A 19,944-nucleotide genomic window follows, 5' to 3' on the forward strand; every position below is an offset into this window, starting at 1 on the left:
CTGCCGTTTTCGCAGCCCGCCAAAATACCCTTTACTCCCAGGTCGTGGCTACACCCGGGACTAAAGCTCCACCTTTAGTCCCGGGTGGTTGATCCACCCGGGAGTAAAGGGGGAGCTGCAGTTGGCTTTCTCCAATTTCCATAAGTTTTTTTTCCTTTTTTATATATTTGTTTTATATAAATATGTAGAGAGTTATTAATTGCCTAATAAATAAAATATTATCCAAAAAAATTATAAAAATATTCTTGGACTTGGTTTTGCATTATTATACACAAAAAAATTTGTAAACTAAACTCTTTTGTTTTTCTATATAAATATTTGATATAGTGTAAATAATAATTACAATTTGCATCATGCAAAAATATACTACTTAATTAAAATCATTAAAACTATTGTTTTTCGATAGGAAATTAGTTTTCACATCTTATTAACGTTCATCATTTGGTTTTTCATCACACATTCTCCACAGGAAATCCACCGTCTAGCAGAAAATTCATTTAAACCGTAGAAAATATGAAAACACGACAAAAAATCTGAAGTCACAATTATTACATAATAGGTCTAATACATCACTATATATATCAAGCGGGCACAGTAGTGAACTACTTCTTAACATATATCCCTTGGTTATGATCGTGCCATAACCATGGAGTGTCCTCATCATTTAGCTGGATGCTTGGGTCTTTGTTCATTGTAAAGGGTGGAATTCGGTCATCCTTTTCATAATCTTCTGATATGTCTGACTTGTCTTCAATTTCGACGATGTTTCTTCTCCCTTAAAGAACTATGTGGCGCTTTGGCTCATTGATTGGGTCGTTGTTGTTTTTTCCTCTCTTCAGTTTTGTAGACATCTCCTTGACATAGAACACCTTATTCACATCCTTAGCAAGGACGAATGGTTTGTCTTTGTACCCAATATTGTTGAGGTCCACGGTTGTCATTTCATACTGGTTGTTGACTGCTACCCCGCCTCCAGTCGCCTTTATCCATTGGCACTTGAACAAAGGTACCTTAAAAGTAGGTGCATAGTTTAGTTCCCATATCTCCTCTATGCAGCCATAATATGTTTGCTTATTTCCATTAGGGTCAGTGGCATCTATGCAGACACCACTGTTTTGGTTGGTGCTCCTTTTATCTTGGGCTAGTGTGTAAAATATATTCACATTTATCTCGTACCCTTTGTATGTGAGGATATGCCACGATGGCTGCCTAGCCAACAAATAAAGTTGCTCATCAATACTCTCATCACCCTGACATTCTTTTCGCAACCAGTCACTGAAAGTTTCCATGTGCTGACGCGTAATCCAAGCTTTAGACTTCCCTAGAAACTCGGATCAGAGCAACTCTTTATGTGTCTCGATATACGGATCCACCAAAGAGGAGTTTTACAGAACTATGTAGTGTGCTTTATTAAAATAATTGTCCTACATACCAATATATGGTTTCTTCCCTAGTGTCCCCTTTCCACTTAGTCTCCCCTCGTGTTGCGATTCAGGAACACCAATCGGATCAAGGTCGGGAATAAAGTCAACACAAAACTCAATGACCTCCTCTGCTCCATAGCCCTTGGCGATGCTTCCTTCTAGTCGAGCATGGTTGTGAACATATTTCTTTAGGACTCCCATGAACCTCTCAAAGGGGAACATGTTGTGCAGGAACACAGGACCGAGAATGCTAATCTCCTTGACCAGGTGAACTAGGAGGTGTGTCATGATATTAAAGAAGGAAGAAGGGAACACCAACTCAAAGCTGACAAGACATTGAACCACATCATTCTGTAGTTTAGCTAGATCCATTGGATCGATTGCCTTATGAGAAATTACATTGAGAAATGCACATAGCTTCACGGTGGCTAGACGTACATTTGGAGGTAGAATTCCTCTTAATGCAATGGGAAGCAATTGTGTCATGAGTACGTGGCAGTCATGGGACTTTAAGTTTAGGAATTTCTTCTCTGGCACATTTATTATACCCTTTATATTCGAGGAGAATCTAGATGGTACCTTGATGCTTGCTAGGCATTCAAACATGCTTTCCTTCTCTTCTTTGCTAAGAGTGTAGCTAGCAGGACTTAAGTAATGGCGTCCATCATCTATCTTCTCTGGATGCAGGTTGTCTCGTTCTTTCAAACACTGCAGGTCCTATCGTGCTTCAAGTGTGTCCTTAGGCTTCCCATACACACCCATGAAGCCTAGCAGGTTTACACAAAGATTCTTCATCAGGTGCATCACGTTGATCGCGCTACGGACCTCTAGGACTTGCCAATACGGTAGCTCCCAAAATATGAACTTCTTCTTCCACATGGGTGCGTGACCATCGGTGTCGTTCGGAACAGGTTCGCTGCCATGTGCCTTTCCAAATACTACTTTTACATCCTTGACCATATTGAGTACATCCTCACTAGTTCGGTTGCCCAGCTTGGTCTAGTGGTCTGCCTTACCTTTAAAATGCTTGCCTTTCTTTCTTAGGGGGTGATTCGCAAGAAGAAATCGACGATGGCCAAGGTACATGACCTTTCGACATTTTTTCAAGAATATACCTTTAATGTCATTGAAACAGTGTGTGCATGCATTATATCCCTTGTTTGATTGTCTTGAAAGATTACTTAGATTAGGTCAATCATTGATTGTTACAAACAACAATGCTCGTAGGTCAAAGTGCTCCTGTTTGTGCTCATCCCACACACATACACCTGGTCTGTTCCACAAAAGTAGAAGTTCTTCAACTAGTGGCCTCAGGTACACATCGATGTCGTTGCCAGGTTGCCTTGGGCCTTGGATAAGCACTAGCATCATAATAAACTTACGCTTCATGCATAACCAGGGAGAAAAGTTGTAGATACATAGAGTAATAGGCCAAGTACTATGACTACTGCTCTGCTCCCCGAAAGGATTCATACCATTTGTACTTAAAGCAAACCTTAAGTTTCTTGCGTCATTTGCAAACTCCGGGAATTCTCTATCGATTGCTCTCTACTGAGACCCATCAGCAGGGTGTCTCAACATATTGTCTACCTTACGGTCTTCTTTGTGCCATCGTAGCAACTTTGCATGGTCTTTGTTTCTGAACAGATGTTTCAAGCGTGGTATTATAGGAGCATACCACATAATCTTGGCAGGGATTTTCTTCGTGGGACGTTCGCCCTCAACATCACCAGGGTCATCTTGCCTGATCTTATATCGTGATGCATGACATACCGGGCATGCATCTAACTTCTCGTACTCCTCCCCACGGTAGAGGATGCAGTCATTAGGATATGTATGTATCTTTTGGATTTCTAATCCCAGGGGGCAGACTACTTGTTTTGCTTTGTACGTAGTGGCGGGCAATTCGTTATCCTTCGGAAGCATCTTCTTTTGGATTTTTAGTAACTCCCCAAATCCCTTGTCAGATACACCATTTTTTGCCTTCCATTGCAGCAATTCCAGTGTGGTACCCAACTTTTTCTGCCCCACATCACAAGTTGGGTATAGCAATTTCTTGTGATCCTCTAGCATGCGCTCGAACTTGATCTTCTCCTTTTCACTTTCGCATTCTCTTTGTGCGTCACAAATGGCCTGACCAAGATCATCATTGGGCTCATCTTCTGCCCCTACCTCTTCTTCAGCTTCCCCCATTGCAGTATCATTGAAGGCCCCATATTCAGCAATAATGTCATCATCGTTCCATTGTTCTTCTTCACCTTCGTCCATTACAACCTCGGTTTCTCCATGCTTCGTCCAACAAATATAGTTTGGCATGAAACCCGACTTCAATAAGTGTGAATGAAGACTCCTTGAGCTAGCATATTCCTTCAAATTCTTACATATGGCACATGGGCAGCACATAAAACCATCACGTTTGTTTGCCTCGGCCACACATAAGAAAGAATGCACGCCCTCAATGAACTCTTGGGAGCGGCGATCAGTATTGTACATCTAATGCCGGCTCATCTGCATTACATGACATACATACCATATTAAAACCTAGAATATAATTAGTTAATTATACGACATGCATGCCACCACACAAGGTATTAATTTTTGAAAGTCTCGCTACAATGTAGACAATCCCAACTACCACTAAAAAACTAAAGCTAAAATGCACTTCAGCAGCATAAGGATTTCGCGACCAATCCCAACTAAAACAGACAGATCATGCGTTTGTTCAACATCTATGGACTTCTTCCGCAGGATCACTGCCTCATCAGCCGCCGTAGCCGCTTGTGCAAGAGAGTTTTGCACGTGTTCAACATACTCTTCCTCCCAGTACCAGCCTAAACATCCAGAGCCATTCCACTGAAATTAAAACAAAAAATTAGAACTTTAATCACAATCATCATGAAAATAAGTATAAATTAATCATAATCACCAAATGCGACAAAATAACTCACATTGCGATCCGGACACTTGTAGAAGATACGGCCATTGTTGGGACACTCCTTCCTCACCCAGTACTCCATCACAATCTTCTCCTCACACTTGCCGCAATGCAATGAGAGGGAGGTCCGGCCTCAGCCGCTTTGTAACCCGATGAGAGGTCGAGGACCCAGAAGCAGTTGCCATCTACTCTCTATACTCATTTTTAATATAATATAAATTTCTCATTTTATAAACAAATAAAATTAAAAAAACTCTAAAATTCTCTATATCTCTAAAGCATGAAGTGTGCTATGCATGCTAGAAATGAAAGCTCAATACTAGTTTTGAATAACTACTTTAACCTTCCTTCATCCAAATATGCAAGCTTTAAAGTGATTTTGAGCTTAAATGGCTTACAAATAAAAAAAATCTACCATAAAAAGAACCACATATATCTAGTCCACAAAATGAAATAAGCTACTGATGAAACATGAGAGTATAAAGTTGGTAATCTTTAGAACCGAAGAATCGATGGAGGAATAGAAGAAATCTTGTCATCACCGGTGATGAGGAAGAAGAGAGGCCGGCGATGAAGCAAGAACACTGAGCTCGAAGTGGCTCGGGCTCGGGGAGGAACAAGGGGTATATAGGAGGGGACCTTTAGTCCCGGTTGTAGATAGAAACTGGGACTAAAGGTCCCTTTCTAGTCCCGGACGGATCCTCCAGCCGGGAGTAGACTTTTACTCCCGGTTGGAGGGACAAACCGGGAGTAAAAATGAACCTTTAGTTCCGGTTGGTAGATCCAACCGGGACTAAAGGTCCCTTCCAGCAAAAGCCTGACGCAGTAGCCGTTGGGCAGGGACCTTTAGTCCCGGTTGGAGCTACCAACCGGGACTAAAGGTTTCTCTAGTCTCGAGCGCGAAAAATACCAAGACTACAGCCAAATTTCGAAGTGGATCAAAGGTCGTTTCTCTACTAGTGGAACAAGCAGTGATATGTGTACAACACTGCCAGTTTAAGAAAAGAACCAACACAGACCGTTAGTGATCTATGTGATCATGGTTGGATACAAAAATGAATCGATAGTGATCAAGGGGTCATCACTGCCGATTGTGTGCAGAACCAGCACTGATATGTGTACAACACTGCTGGTTTAAGAAAAGAACCGGTAGTGGTGTCCTTTTCCACATATACTAGAATTTTTGTCCCCCGTCATCCGGTCTGTCTCCCTAGCGCCAACAATTAATCTCCCTCGCCGGCTCTGACCTATGAGTGCTGCCACTGGTTCTGACCCCGTCATCCCCGTCTACCTCAACATCGTCGTCCCCATCTTCCCGTTGTCCCTGTTCATCACGCCATCACCGTCGTCCCCATCCCTGTCCGCCACTCTTCGTCTCCGTCGTCTATCCCCGTCTATAGCGCCGCCCACGTGGTCTGCCCCAGGAGTGCCGCCACCCACATCCTCTATGTCAATGTTCAGTGAGCCATCCTACATCCTCTCTCCTTCGATTCACTATGAGAATGTGAGTATGTTGCAGTTATATTCAACCGTGATGTTAAACAGATAATGTGGATGTAGAGTTAGAGTGATGAAAATGTCTATTTGAGCATGAGTTAGTAGATCAGTTATGCTAGTGTACTGCTATAGACCCTAAACCTTAATAATTTGCTACTTTATTTTTTCAACATTCGTATATAGACATGATGTAAAGTGAAATAAAAGCATGTAAATATCATCATGTTCTCAATCTTGTACATACAATGTGGCATATGTTCCTGCTTTCTTTAATCATATAAACATAATGTCATGCATCTTTTTGTCTTTTATGTCATTCTTGTGTATGTATCTGAAGTGGTTGAGCCTATATTTTGGATAGACACCATATTTTGGATAGAACACCATATATAAACCTAGATGAGAGGCACCATATTTTGGATAGAACACTATACCTTTACTAAAACTTTAGTCATTCAAAAACCATAACTCTAGTTTACTTTAAATTTTTATGAATAAAACATAACTTGCGTGTTAATGCATGATCAGTCATGCAATGTCCCCCACTTCCTCCTCGGGCACCTAGATTCATTCCTGCAGCTACACCATTTGTGCCAAATTTGGCGCCGGCACGTTTGTGACCATTGTAAGTATATTCTATTTGTGTTGAATCTTTTTTTTACACTCGATTTAACATATATTTTGTTTCATCCTAACACATTTTTGTAATTTAACTTAGATGATTGAGCCGATTAGATGGCTCGAAGATACACTTTGGTATCTCGGCGTTAATGACATTAACCATCAAATTGTCACCGCTAGACCTGGAGAGCGATTTCATTGTCATGTATCTTTCAACATTCCTCCAAAATGGGATGAGCCTCAAGAGATCGTAGAAATTAGCATCTGGGAAGGGTGGCGCTAAATGCAATAACTGCTAAGCGAAATGTTGTGCAGCAATGTCTAAATGAGCTTGGCATCTCAATGGATACATAATTCATGATTTCTCATTCTTTCGGACTTCATCTTTAGACAGGGGCATTGTACGTAGATGTGGCATCAGTGAGCTGGCTGCTAGGGACAACAACGCAGATGTGGTATAGTGGGACAACAACATACATGTGTATATATATTATTTTTTTCATTCAATATTGCTAACATTCTATTAGTTGCATGACACCACTTGCAGCTTCATTTCATGATTTGACGTACAGTGCGTGTAGCGTCCAAGCAATTCTAACTCAAGTGGCGGAGAAACTCGGGTACCGCTGGTAATATGCAAGTTCAAGGACCACGACAAAAGGATTGCAGGGTCACATGAATTTTGCTGTAGGTGATAGCCTATTTGCAGTTCCTCCAACTTATTCATTCTATGGTAGACCGTGTGCTCGTTTCTTTGTGGCAAGAGAGAGTGCACTAATTCATTCATTGATCTACATAAGTGATGTGCTCGGCTACACAATAGGGGATGTTCGCTGTTCGCTACACGGACTACCTCATTTTCAAGGTCAAAGAGATGATTAAGCCATGGGGTGAAATTAAAGGGCCACACTAAGAGTAGTGGGTGTGTTTAGTACTGATCAGATACTTTGGTTTATTAATATTTGAACAAGTGATATAAGAGACTAACTAATGTCTAGACCTTGGTTTGTAAGAACTTCATTATGTAGCTATCTATATATTAAGTTAATTTGTCCTTTATGGTTACTATATATATATATATATATATATATATATATATATATATATATATATATATATATATATATATATATATATATATATATATATATATATATATATATATATATATATATATATTGTACCATGTGCCAATTGTCTGCAGCGTGTGAGAAATGAGAACTGTCGAGTGTGGAATTGGACATGCACTCAACATTTCACTATCGGATGTGCATTGATCTGGCAGTGGTGTCATGAGTATCGCTGTCGAGTCATGGCCTAAACCGGCAGTGGCACTCACCACATCATTACCGGTTTAAGACCATGTCCGGCAGTGATAGACACAAATGTCACTGCCGGTTTCTGCTTCGAAACGTCAATGATGTGTATATGTCACGGCCGCGTCGTCAGCTACCCGACAGTGATAGACCACTCCATCACTGCCAATCGTCCTCTACCGGCACGGATTCCGGCAGCGATGGGGCTTCCGACCCGACCATGATTATCAGATCTGGCATAGGGCTAGGGGTCTAATTGAACAGGACTTCCATGTCAACTAGTGAATTTCATGACAGTATGCCTAGGGCCCCATTGTTGTCAGTGCGGCTATACCATAAAAAATAACTTTTTCAAGTGTTGATATTTACTCGGTTGCTGATCGACCACCGTCTCTTGTTTGGAAAGCATTGGGTTATTTAATCTTCTCCAAAATACTTAATTCTCACGTCCATGCAAATTTACGAACTCTGCGCTACTACAAAATCAACCATCACGTGCTGCCGGCGGTTTTGCCAACCCGGCAGTGGGCAAGCGGTGGTGATAGTCTCACCTAACACCAGCACGCGAGCAACAGGCAGTTTTGAGCTTTGGAGTCCAACAGAACACCTGGGCAACATGAGAACTCCTGCAATATGAGCTTTGGAGACCAACACACGTTACTACTCCACAGCAAATTGTTTCATTTTTATTGTTGGTGTAAGTACATGCAATGACAAGTTCAGTACTCTCGATCTATCAATAATGTAAAGGAGGAATGCTTTGTGCATTGTTGAACACATTTCCAGGATCAACCTTAGTCTTGGCCTGAACCAACCTGTCAAAATTCATGAAAAAATAACGTTCGCCCCATGACGCCGCATGTCCCACCACTATGCCAATAAGGCTCTGTTGGGGCGGCTTAAGAGCCTCTGTAGGGGCGGCTGCGCCAGCCGCTCCTCCCAGGGGGTTCCTACAAATAGGACCTCTGTAGGGGCGGCTCCCTAACTACCCCTACAAATACCTCTGTAGGGGCGGCTGGTGTTTCCAGCCGCCCCTACAAATGGATTTGTAGGAGCGGCTGGTGTTTTCAGCCGCCCCTACAGAGGTTATTTGTAGGGGCGGCTGAAAGCACCAGCAGCCCCTACAATTGTTATTTGTAGGGGCGGTTCAATCTAGAACCGCCCCTACAGTGCATTTTTCAGTAAAAAAAATAATTAAAAAATTCAAATCTGTCTACAGCATATATACATCCACAGTTTATACATATATACATCCATAGAATATATAATTCAAATTCAGATATGAACCACCACATTTATACATGTATACATCCACAAGTTCAAATCACAAGTCATAATTCACAAGTCTATCATTACATAGTCCAATCCACAAGTTCAAAATCACAAGTCTATCAAATTGTTATCATCGGCCTAGAGCTAGCCTTTCAAGCTCACGAAGGTGTTGATATGTAGGATTACTACCTAAGTCGGACAGTACATCATGGTAATCGCCTTTGACATTCACAATTTGGTCCAATATGAAGTTGCAAAGGTCGCCGACTAGCTCTAAGAGTTCGTCATCCTTGTACACGTCCCTTCTATGGTGCTTCTCTTCTCTCCACTACAAGAGAACAAGTTTAGGCCTAGTACTTCATAACATGAGCTATACTACGTACGGGCGAAGTGGTTCAAACTTACCAGACTAGGGTGTCTCCGGTAGGCAGTTGTATTACTCATCATAGCACATACGTAGTATCCACAATGTAGACTTCCAGGCCTCTGTTTGGGGCACTGTGTGTTTTGCATATCGAAATGTTAAGTAATGCTATTGAAAGCCATGTAATGAAGTACCAAAGTTAGTTACACTTACCGCACACATAGTTTTGACAACCAACTTTTCCTTCCTTTCTGGATGATGCCTCCCTCCATGGAATGTGACATAGTGCCTGAATGCCCTGTTCGAATGATGTTAGCAGATGCAACTTGTTAGTATCCAAATGTGAAAGTTACTAGTATATATACACATATAAAAGCTAATGAGGATTGTTGATATGTATACGTCTTGACAATCGCTACGAAATCCTTGTATGTCGCCCGTTCAAAATCTGCTGAATCAAAGACCCATGCCATGCTCCACCCGACATCAACGCCTATACAAATCCAGTGGTCGCTGCATGAATTTAGTCAAACAACAAACACATAAGCTCTTTTGCATCGAACAAAATATATGGAACACAGGTTTAGGTCTAGAGTCGAACTAAGCAGAAGTTGTATGGTAGCCATATCATCTGGTTATGCTGGAGGTTTTTAAAAGATTGTGCAATGAATGCCGCAACCATAATGGATTCGGTCCTTATCTGCTTTTGCCAGATCTGCTCTTTCTCCGCAACCATCTTCCCAGCAGCCAGCTCTTTGTCATCCAGTTTCTAGTTTTTGGGGTAATTAAAAATTGTTGCTGCTATAGATTGAGGGTCTACATACCCGGAGCTCAGACTTGGCATTTGTTTCACAATGTGTGTCTGCATTCTACAGATCACGGGGTGGGTTAGTTACAACAAAATCCAAACATTAGATTCATATCATATCTAGAGGGCGAGGACTTACAGGGCATAGGTGCGAATTAGATCCATTTCCATTTTTCCAAGGTGAAAGCATGTCTGGACATCGTTGAAGTCAAAGACAATTATCCCAGACGGGCTTCCAAATGTGCCAGCAGGGACGTATGCTTGTATGATTTCTAGTTTCATTGGGACAACATGCAAGTACCAATCATGGAACCTTCTCATTCCATGTGGCAGGCGCTGGATGACACGATTTGGTAGGAAGAGCTTGCCTCTTTCATATTTTTCTGGGTAATCCTTGGACCATTTTATGGTATCAACTTCTGGATATCTCTTTGCCGTTTGGTGGAGTTTGCTAGTGACGGCCTTCTCAGAAGCATGCCCTTTCACTTGTTTAATTTGGTTCTCAGGCTTGAACTGGTCATGGGCATACCACTTGCTGGCTAAAGTGACATCTTTCATCAGAGTATATACTGGCCTTATGTGAATGGGATGCTTCTTTTGGAGTTCCCATTTAGGCAAGTCCTCATCTTGCTCCTGTGCCATGTGCTCATTCATTTGCTCGGCACGAGCTAGAGAAGTCCTTGGCATCTCATCATGCCCTTGGTCAATATGAGCTAGAGAAGGATGTGGCATCTCATCATGCCTTTGCTCAATACGAGCTGGAGACGGATGTGGCATCTCCAATTGGCCTTGCTCAACATGAGCTGGAGAAGGTTGTGATGTGCCAGGCACGTGCTCATCAGGATCCTTACGAGTCGGGGAAGATTGAGGCATGTCTGTGCTGTGGTGGTCATGAGATGGTGAATAGACCTCCCCGTCCTCAACACCTCGCTGCACATGTACATCAGATAGAGTTGGCGAAGAAGCAGTCAATACAATGTCCCGTTTGTACCAGAGGATGAATTGCTTCATGACATCTCTGAGTAACACTAGCCCCTCAGGTGTTGGGTGGTCTATCTTCCACGACACGTACTTGGGCTTCATGGTATGCACCTCGACCCTAGTGTAGTCTTGTGGGATGTCCTTATTGTGCCACTTGCCTCTTGGAGGATGTGCCACACCAGTTGCCACCTCAACCATAGACTGGTGCCTGCCAAACGGAACAAGCAAGCTACAGCTAGTTGGCTCCCGTATGCGATCAACGGCGGTAGTGGTTGTAGTGGAACCTTGGCTGCTGGGAACATCTAGAGGGCTGCCAACTAAAGCCAGTTCTCCTGCAGCACCTGATCAACCAGAGCCTTCCATTGCTTGATGAATCAGTACTCCTTCCATTAGTGTTCTAGATTAGGAAACTTTAGACTACTGTCGGATGAATCCGTACTCCTTTCATATATCCATTGCTTGAGGCGTGGCCTCAACTTCTTCACTTTTGTATTCCCAGAAGCTTTGGCCTCTTCATCCATCTTCCTAAACACCTCTCGCTTGCCCTCGTAGCCATCAGGGCCAAGACGAGGGGGGTGTTTGTTCTGCTTCGCCTGCTCGCTATTACGCTTACTGAGGGCCAATGCTTCGGGTGAAGTCTTCTTGGCCACTAGAGTCTCCCATTGACTCTGAGTTATTTTGACAAACTCATGGAATGGAGTTAACCCCTTTTGGATATACTTTGTGTTTAGGTCCGACCTCCAACATCGGAATGCGTGCCCCATTATCTTGAAAGCATGACTTTTGACCAGTTCACTCTTGCCCTCTGGAAACCTGAAGTTGATCGCCACCTTCGTATCCCAAAGCTCCTTCTTTTTCAACTCAGGTACACTATTCCAATTAGGGATTGCTGGGTTGAGATTATCTCTTACTAGGTAACCGAGCTCATTACGGAATCGGCTTCTATTCTTCTCTGGCTTGATGATCTACCCTTCAGGCCCGACCTCTGTTATCACATACAATGCCTTTTTGTGATATAGGTTTGCCCTTCTGTCCCCTCGCTTCCTCTTTGGTTTGGTACCCGAGGCTATGGATGTGCCTTGAGGTTGTGGAGTAGAGACCTCATTGTCAGTCTCTGCTGGTCTTGCCTCTACACTCCTTTCCCCTACTCCATCTTGTATGACAAAATGTGCTGGACGCCGACATCGTCTTTTTGGAGGTTTTATAGGGACTTGTATAAACGACAGGTCAATGTGTTAGCAGAGGTAACACTGCTAAAGTGTTAGACAAATTTTCAAGGTAATAAGGCATCATCCCTACCTCGTCGTCCGGGTTAAAATCCTTGTCCAATTCGTCCTCCATTGGCCTTCGTCTGGGTTCAGTTGGAGGGAAATCAGGACTTGAATATCCCCCTTCCGCGTCCTCGGCATCACCCTCATCATCATCCTCTTCTTCGCCTTCATCAGTCTCTCCTTCTCTTCCTTCTCTTCCCTCTAGTCCCCTTCCTCCTCACAAAGCTCCTCCTAAGTAAGCATCACTTCTAGATCCTTTTGTAACTCATCGTTGAACTGCTCCTGACTAAGCTGGTCCTCGAGTTCTTGCCCTCTTTTGGGTGGCTGTTCATCATGTTCGATGCTTCGGGTTGCACCATCTGCTGTCCGTGATATTTCTAGATTTGTTCCAATATATGCAAGAAATAAAGAGTGCTTTAGATACACGACAAAGTATAAGAATTGAAAAGGTGAAGAGAGGCCTCAGAAACATGTCAATCATCATTTGATCATGAACTTGAAGCTTCAAGGCATCAGAATATAGAAGAGAGGAGAAGGAAATGTAGGGGCGGCTGGTATGATGCCAAGTTCCTCACAAGTTCTTGTTCATCAGATCATATTCCATATAAGTATGGACTTGGACAAATTCATCATCGGTAATGGTCTTAGGAGAGGAGAGGAGAGGAGAGGGGAGGGGGTAAAAGAGGAGAGTAGTGACATAGAGTAAAGAGAGTAGTAGTTTAGTACTAGTAGTAGTGTAGTAGTATAGACAACCAGATCAACAAGTAGTAGTAGAGTAGCAGATTAGCTAGTAGTAGTAGCTGTAGTAGTGTAGTACTAGTAGTAGTGTAGTAGTATAGACAGCAGCAGGAGTAGTAGAGTAGGCAGTAGTAGTATAAGTAGTAGTGTAGTAGTATGGACAGCAGCAGGAGTAGTAGAGTAGGCAGTAGTAGTATAGGCAGTAGCAGGAGTAGTAGAGTAGGCAGTAGTAGTATAGACAGCAGCAGGAGTAGTAGAGTAGGCAGTAGTTGTATAAGTAGTAGTGTAGTAGTATAGACAGCAGCAGGAGTAGTAGAGTAGGCAGTAGTAGTATAAGTAGTAGTAAGACAATTGAATTCAGAGCATAGCAGCAGTAGTAGTAAGACAATTGAATTCAGAGTATAGCAACAGCAGTAGGCAATAGAGTGTATGCAGTAGTAGATCAATAGAACAGCAGCAGCAGCAAGCACATAGTAGTAGACAGTAGTAGTAGATTGTTGAATTAGTTACATATTTGGCTTAGATTTGCCTATTATTGTCATCCCTAGTTGCTTGTATATGAGATACAAGCCTTCCTAGTTTAGCAGCACACAAGCATAGGGACATTTCATCATCATCACCGCTGCCTCAGCATAAAAAGTCTAGACATCATTGCATATGCCACTACCTCAGCAAATTTTTTTAAAGTTTAAAAAAATCATCATCGCAAATGCCACAAAGATAAAACAGTGTCAAAACTAGATCCCAAATCACATATGCATCATAGTACAGCAACAGTAACCACATAGTAGAGTAGCAATATAGTAGCATCATAGAAATAAGTAGCAAGTGCTTTGTTAACAGGAAGATGTATATTTGGCATTTGCTCAGCAAAAAAAAATGGCATCACATGTAGCAAGTCCTCAGTTAAATGGCACCCAGTCTCTTATCTCAAATTCATGCAAAATTCATCGAATTTCATCATTGGCAGTGGCATATGCTCAGTTAAAATCTATCCCATTCCATCATAGTGGCATCATAGGCAGCAATCAAACAAATGTAGTATAGTAGTAGTACAGTACCAGCAGAGTACAAAGTGAAGCCAAAATGTTCAGCTACCAGAGTAGAGAGACAGTGTAGAGACAAGAGTAGAGTAGAGTGTGGTAGCAGCAAGTAAAATGTACAGCTAACAAAATTGAATTTGGCTAAATGGCATTGTGCTCAGGTAATTCAAATAGACTAAATGGCATTGTGCTCAGTTAACAGCAATAGCACTCAAAAGGCAGTGGCATTATGCTCAGTTTTCACAAAAAAAAAGCATCATAGGCAGCATACCAGTAAGGAAATAAGCAGTTCATCACAAGCATCATTGGTAGTGGCATCTGCTCAGTTCTCAATTCTCATCATAGGCAACAAAACAAAAGCATCACAGACAGTAGTTCATCACAGACATCACAGGGAGCAGTTCATCATAGGTACCTTTGGAGGATGAGGAAGGAGAGCGCCTAGGCCGGGGAAGGAGAGGTCGACGGGCTCACGGAAGGAGAGGCACGAGGTTGCCGGCGGACGGGCACCACGGCGGCGCACCAGCAAGGCGCACGTGCACTAGGGGCACCACGGCAGTGCATGGACACCAGCAGGGGCACCACGGCGACGCACGAGCACCAGGGGCACCACGGCGGCGCACACGTGCACCAGGGGCACCATGGCGGCGCACGGGCACCAGCACGGGGGCATGGTTCTGAGAGCGGATCTCGTGAAGGCGGCGCGCCGGAGGTAGGGTTCCGGGATGGGGCGCTGGAGGAGGAGGAGGAGGAGGTCACCATGAAGGTGCTCGACGGCGGTGTTCCTAGCGGTTCCCGTGGCGGCGGCGCGCCGAAGCTAGGGTTCCGAGGTTGGGGCGCCAGAGGAGCACGGGGGGGGGGCATGGACAAGGAGGAGGACAGGGGCGGGGCGCGGACAAGGAGGAGGAGGACAGGGGCGGGGGTCGCCGTGAAGGAGCTCGGCGGTGGTGATGGTGGCGGCGGCGGCGCAGGGAAATTTGGCAGCCTAACGGCATTGAAGTGGAGGAGCGCACCCAAGACTTAGCCAAATTTTGGCACTGGCGCACTCCATCCTATATATAGCTACGGGCATTTGTAGGGGCGGTCCGTTCCCCAGCCGCCCTTAAAAATATTTTTCAAAATCATTTTTTTAAATAGAAAATCAAAGTTTAAACATTGAGACCAGTATTTGAAAGCCAAAATGGTTTCAAATTTAAAAGTAATGAATAACAAGTTTGTAGTACTCATCAAGATCTACAATATTTATTTTGGTCAATTTTCAATTTGACAAAGTTTGAACGATTCAAATTTTGAATTTGAAAAAAAGACAACTTTAAACCTGTTTTTGAAAACCTAAATGGTTTCAAATTTAAAATTCATGAATAACAAGTTTGTTGTACTCATCCTGATCTACAATGTTTATTTTGATCTTTTTTGCATTTGACAAAGTGTTAATAAGCATTAGTTACAAAATGGCATGTATCACAAGTAGTTTTATAAACTATGTGTGAGATTCATGATTTTAATTTTTGATTAGTGTTCATTAAAACTCCGATAATTGACACATACATAAATATAGTCTCACACACATACACAAATTGACACATACATAGATGAAGTCTTGCAGGCACGCGCACTAGGTAGGCCCCGCCATGACAACTTTCCCCTTGACACCTTTTCTTTCCCATGGCATTATGTCTTTGGGTAGGTTTTTTTCAACAAGACTGATCTTCTTAGTAAAGTCTATGAATAGCAACATCTCATCGTTGTTATTGTAGGCTTTAGCATCGTCGACGCCATCAACTCCGATAATGTGTTGTTTCCCAGGGACAACCACGTGCTTAATTCTCTTCTTCGGTGGGTGGGTACTTTCCGGGTCGGGCATATAGAAAACTTGTGCGACACATGAAGCGAGTACCCAAGGATCATCATGGTAGCCTATGTTCTGGAGGTCCACGACCCTCAAACCGATGTCATTGAATTGATATTGCTTGATCCAACGGCATCGAAACAAGGCCACCTTTATACCCCTTCCATAGTCAAGTTCCCATATATCTTCAATTATGCCAAAGAAATGGGTCTTTCGCCCCACCTCGTCAAGAGACACTATCCGAACACCGCTGTTTTGGTTCACACATTTACTATCCTTTGTGTGGGTATAGTACGTGTACCCATTGATGTCATAAGCATTCCAAGATGTCACTTGTCTTGATGGACCCTCTACCAACTTATTGATGGTAATAGAATCTATTGTTTCTCCCGTCGGTATGTTCTTGTCCTTCAACCATGAAGTTAGGCATTGCTTGTGCTATTTTATGACCCAATCATCTGAACGACCATCCCTCTCCGCCATAATGATTTCCAAGTGTTCTTAAATATATGGTTCCATCAGTTTAGAGCTCTGCAAGACACTGTAATGTGCCCGACTCACTTCTTTGTAATCTTGGTCTATGAACTCTTTTCTACCACCGGTTCCCTTCCCAGCCAGCCTACCCTTGTGACAAGAATCAGGATTACCAATCCCTTTCTGTATTGTCAGGTACTCTTGACAACACTCGACGACTTCTTCGCTACTGTAGCCCTCTATCATGGAGCCCTCTGGGTATACACGATTATGCACATATCGGCTTAGAACCGACATGAACCGCTCGTAGGACCACATTTCATGTAGGTAACAAGGGACCAAAGCCTGTATCTGATTAACCATGTGAATCATGAGATGTACCATTATATCAAAAAAAGCAGGAGGTAAACACATCTCTAGTTGGTTCTGGGTCTTGACCATGAAATCATGTAGGTCACTCAGCTCTTTCTTGCCAATGGTCATTTGTGAGATCTTCGAGAAGAAGTAGCACATGCGGGTGATGGCCATCCTCAAGAACTCTGGCTTTATAGCCCTAATTGCAATTGGTAGGTACACGGTCAGCATCACATGACAATCGTGAGCCTTGCAGTTTGTAAATGACAAGTCCTGCATTGACACTAGCTTCTTAGGGTTCGCCGAAAACCTAGTCGGGACTTTGATGTCCTTGACAAAAGTGCATAAAGTTCTCCTCTCTGGTAGGTCTAGGTTGTAGCTAGCCATGGGCAGAGTGTATTTTCCATTATCCTCAAGTATCGGGTGAAGTTCTGGCATCACTTTGAGCTGCACCATGTCTTTTCATGCTTTTAGTCCGTCCTTTGACTTGGCTGTGTCCATCAAGGTACCCATGAGACTCTCAAACACATTCTTCTGCATGTGCATAGCATCAATGGCATGGGGGACCTCCAGTTGTGGCCAATAAGGCGAATACTAAAAGAAGATTGATTGTTTCTTAAAAGGTACGCCTTCGATAGGAGGTTTGCTTCTATCTCTGATCGTTCCATCCAGTTTCTTCTTTCCATAGACAATCTTTATGTTTTTCACCATTTTGTACACATGTTCTCCATTATGACGTCTCTTCGGAGGGGGTTCATTCTCTAGGGTGTTGTCATAGTATCTCATGTATAATTTGCTGCGGTACTTGTGACCTATCTTCAAGAAGCGACGGTTCCTTATGTAAACAACCTTCTTGGATCCATCTAGGAAAACCCATTTAGTATCATCCAAACAGACTAAGCATCATGTCTTTCCTTTGATCTGTCCAGACAGTGCAAACAATGCGGGGTGATCATTGATAGTGACAAATATTATTGCTTTTAATGTGAAGTCCTCCTGTAGGAACGCATCATACATTGGCACCCCATGCTTCCAAAGTTTCTCAAATTCTTGCATCACAGGCTCGAGGAACACGCCCATATCAATGTCTGGTTGTTTAGGGCCAGAAACTAGAACCGTGAGGAAAAGACACTTTCTCTTCTGGCACAACCATGTTGGGATGTTGTACATGGTCAGAATCACTGGCCAAGTGCTATGGTCGCTCATCCTCTCGTTGAAGGGATTCATTCCATCAGTGCTCAAGGCGAACCGTACATTCCTTGGGTCTTCACTGAACTCTTTGTTGTTCTTATCGAAGTCTTTCCACTAGCTACAATCGGCCGGGTGTGCAATCATATCGTTTGCTACCTTGCGCTCATCTTGCCACCATGTCATGAGTGCGGCTTCCTTAGGGTTCAGGAATATACGCCTCAAGCGGTCAGTCACTGGCAGGTACCATATTACTAAGGTAGGAATTCTTCTCTTCTTTGCATCGTTGCCTAATGGAGTGTTCTCTGGTTGCTGAGATTCTTGTACCACCTTTTTCCCACCCTTCTTATTCCTCTTGTTCCCCGTGGAGGCTTCTCCCCTACTATAAAGGTCATTGTCTTTGTACCGACTAGCCCCACACCGAGGACATTTATCTAGATCTTTGAACGTGTCACCACGAAAGAGGATACAATGGTTGGGGCATGCATGAATTTTTTCAACGCCCATTGCCAAAGGACTTATAACCTTCTTCGCATAGTATGTGTTGACGGGAACTAAGTTTGGTTGTGGAAGCAACCATGCTAGGAGACGCAAAAGATCATCAAAACTGTAGTCCGACCAGCCGTACTTAGCCTTTAGGATGAGTAGCTCAAGCACAAAACGTAGCAGTGTCTAGTGTGTCGGACAACCCTTCTCTACACCATACACAGTCTCCTTCGATGCTTTTGTCACCCTTTCTAGATTTTGTAGACCTCTCTTCTGTAGTAATATTAATGGTCCAACGGCCCGAAGCATTTCATCCAAATTGTCATCGTCGTCTTTATCCCCCTCACATGCTTCGCCATCATTGCAGAAATCACCACCTTGTTCATTGCGGATGTCACCACCTTGATCATTGCCTAAGTCATGATCCATTTGTTGAGCAAGCTGGTCTGAGTATTGGGACAGGTACTGTAGGGTTTCGGCATCGTCTTCTAGAACATCGCCATCATCATCAACTGCCATTGTTTCACCATAATGAATCCAAACTGTGTAGTTCCGAACAAATCCTCGCCTGATTAGATGTTCTTTGATGATACTCGAATCTGTAAATGCCACCGTGTTCTCGCAATCCTTGCAGGGACAAATAATTGTATCCTTATTATCTGTCAACGTCGATGCATGCTTCTCTGCGGCTTCAATAAAATTGTCAACCTCTTCATGAAAAGGTGCCTCGAATCTTAACGAATCATACATCCAAGAGTTCCTGTACTCCATCTTTTAAAAATACAACACAACCAAAGAAAATATACGAAATGAGTCAAATTAATAATTAATTAATTGAGAATGATTATATATACTCCATGGTAGAGGATAATTAATCAATTGCCTACTAATATAACGCATAAATATTTGAAATGAAATATAAAATGGTTAATATATACCATCACAAAGAAATGGTCTAAAAAACTACCTTTCATGCCACCCAAAATCCAATTTCATTAAAAAAAATAAAAAAAACAAAAACCTAGATCTAGAACTAGATCTCATGCATTTGCTTTAATCAAACTAGGGTGTAATCTAGGGTCTAAAATCAAGCAAAATCGACTAATGAAGAGTGTAAACTCATTTCTCTACCTAATTTACACTAATAGCTTCAAATCTAGGGTCTAATTTGCTACGCTCAAGCACCATGGAGGAGAGAGAAAACCAATAATCAAATTACTCACAACCAACCATTAAAACTTCAATTAAAGAGTTGGAATAGCATTTTCTTACCTTCTACAACCTCCCCACCAAAGGAATTGAGATCAAAACCTCCCCCCTTAG

The 19,944-nt window shown here is 42.8% G+C and overlaps 1 protein-coding gene across 1 annotated transcript; it reads right to left on the reverse strand.

Annotated features, from left to right (window-relative positions):
- Nucleotides 1-18,807: 18,807 nt before the first annotated feature.
- Nucleotides 18,808-19,392, reverse strand: LOC136500739 (uncharacterized). The gene has a single exon (XM_066496159.1). It carries the CDS (start codon nt 19,390-19,392, stop codon nt 18,808-18,810), a length of 585 nt encoding a protein of 194 aa, XP_066352256.1.
- Between the last annotated feature and the right edge of the window lie 552 nt (nt 19,393-19,944).

This window comes from Miscanthus floridulus, chromosome 13 (genome assembly GCF_019320115.1).
Source record: "Miscanthus floridulus cultivar M001 chromosome 13, ASM1932011v1, whole genome shotgun sequence".
NCBI lineage: Eukaryota > Viridiplantae > Streptophyta > Magnoliopsida > Poales > Poaceae > Miscanthus > Miscanthus floridulus.

What these genes read in the sequence shown, in the direction of transcription:
- LOC136500739 (XM_066496159.1), bottom strand. Translation starts at nt 19,392, where the DNA reads ATGGAGTACAGGAACTCTTGGATGTATGATTCGTTAAGATTCGAGGCA.